We start from the raw sequence: 1,234 nt of genomic DNA on the forward strand, positions 1-1,234 counted from the left end.
TTAAATCCCAGACTAAACCAAAATTACTTTCATAAGCCAAATGTATTACTTGAAATGGCATCGTTAAAAAATTATGGTATTTATATTTAGATGTTGTATGCGCCACATCTTGCGCAACATCTGCGCAAACCTGACTTCCTACACAGCACAACTAGTTAACTGCACCCCGCTTCCTGTTAGCAGCTCTGGATTTACGTGACTGTCGTTCGGCTTCTCTGCACCTCGACTATGTCGGTAGTGAGTTGATATACGTTTTAAAATAATGGGGAGTCACAACTCCATATCTTAAAGGTAGTTATTAGCTAGCAATAGCGACTTTAAAGTCAGAGCCCGCCCGTTTGTGCTCCTTAAACAAAACGTTAAGCTAAGCTAAATGGATTATTGAGCTGTTTAAGATGTCGTGGTTTAATTATGTCAGTCAAAGCTCAAGTCAACACCAGCCCACTGACAATCAAGGAATTGCAGGCATCCTGTGCAGTTCTCCCAACCCAGTGTTCACGTGCCCTGCAAGTTTCCCTTCTCCCAGCTTGGGTGAATTTCCCCCAGCTCCTCAAGGTGTAGTCAGCCCTCCCAGCCTCGAGAAGCTGTCCTGCGCTTCTCCGAGTGCAGGTCAAGTTAGAGAGCCCGAACCCATCTCCTACGTAACCTTCCAGGAGCAGCGGTGTGTCCTGAGCTGGTTCCAGAGCTGGACTCCCGTTCAGAGGGAGCGGTTTCTCCAGGACCTTCTGGGGAAAGCTGTGCCGGGGAAAGTGTGCACCCTCCTAGACTCACTCAGCACTCTCCAGGTACTTTATGCAAACTTGCAAACACATGGTCTGGAGAGGAGTGCCATTTCTAGTAAATAACTGGCGCTTTCTTCCTCTGTGTAGGTTAAAGACAAACTTCCAAACATCTTTGAATGCCAGCTCCGCCTGTGGACGCAGTGGTTTGAGTCTTGGGGAGAAGAGGAGAGGAATCATTTCCTACACATGCTGGAAGAGCGGGACCCGGATTTTGTTACCCACTTTTACAGGAGTGTAGCGGGTACAGCAGGAAGAGACTGAGCAATGTTTGCATTGTGATAGAAAAGCAAGTAATAAAGGGGTGATGTGTGGTGTGGAAAACACATTATCTGAGTCTCTTTGTAGAAAATTTAGCCTTCTTGTAGATCGTAGTGTTCGTATACGTTTTGTAAATAAAATTCTGCATGCCTGCTCCGCCGGGTTTTTTTTTAAGTTTTTAATTGATTGACACG

General features: G+C 45.9%; 1 protein-coding gene across 1 annotated transcript; it reads left to right on the forward strand.

Moving 5' to 3' along the window:
* The first annotated feature begins 178 nt into the window (after positions 1–178).
* On the forward strand, positions 179–1,093 carry lg18h14orf119 (linkage group 18 C14orf119 homolog). The gene is made up of 2 exons (XM_085378865.1): positions 179–785; positions 870–1,093. The coding sequence occupies exons 1-2, from the start codon at positions 396–398 to the stop codon at positions 1,041–1,043; spliced, it is 564 nt and encodes a 187-aa protein (XP_085234991.1). The 5' UTR covers positions 179–395; the 3' UTR covers positions 1,044–1,093.
* Positions 1,094–1,234: the final 141 nt, after the last annotated feature.

Source organism: Diplotaxodon limnothrissa, linkage group LG18 (assembly GCF_057381915.1).
Source record: "Diplotaxodon limnothrissa isolate DT_005_m linkage group LG18, D_limnothrissa_male_GT1.1, whole genome shotgun sequence".
NCBI classification, from domain to species: domain Eukaryota; kingdom Metazoa; phylum Chordata; class Actinopteri; order Cichliformes; family Cichlidae; genus Diplotaxodon; species Diplotaxodon limnothrissa.

Bases quoted from the DNA above. Each gene is read 5' to 3' on its own strand.
- lg18h14orf119 (XM_085378865.1), top strand. From the start codon at position 396: ATGTCGTGGTTTAATTATGTCAGTCAAAGCTCAAGTCAACACCAGCCC. The intron at 786-869 runs GTACTTTATGCA...TCCTCTGTGTAG, and splicing joins ACTCACTCAGCACTCTCCAG to GTTAAAGACAAACTTCCAAA.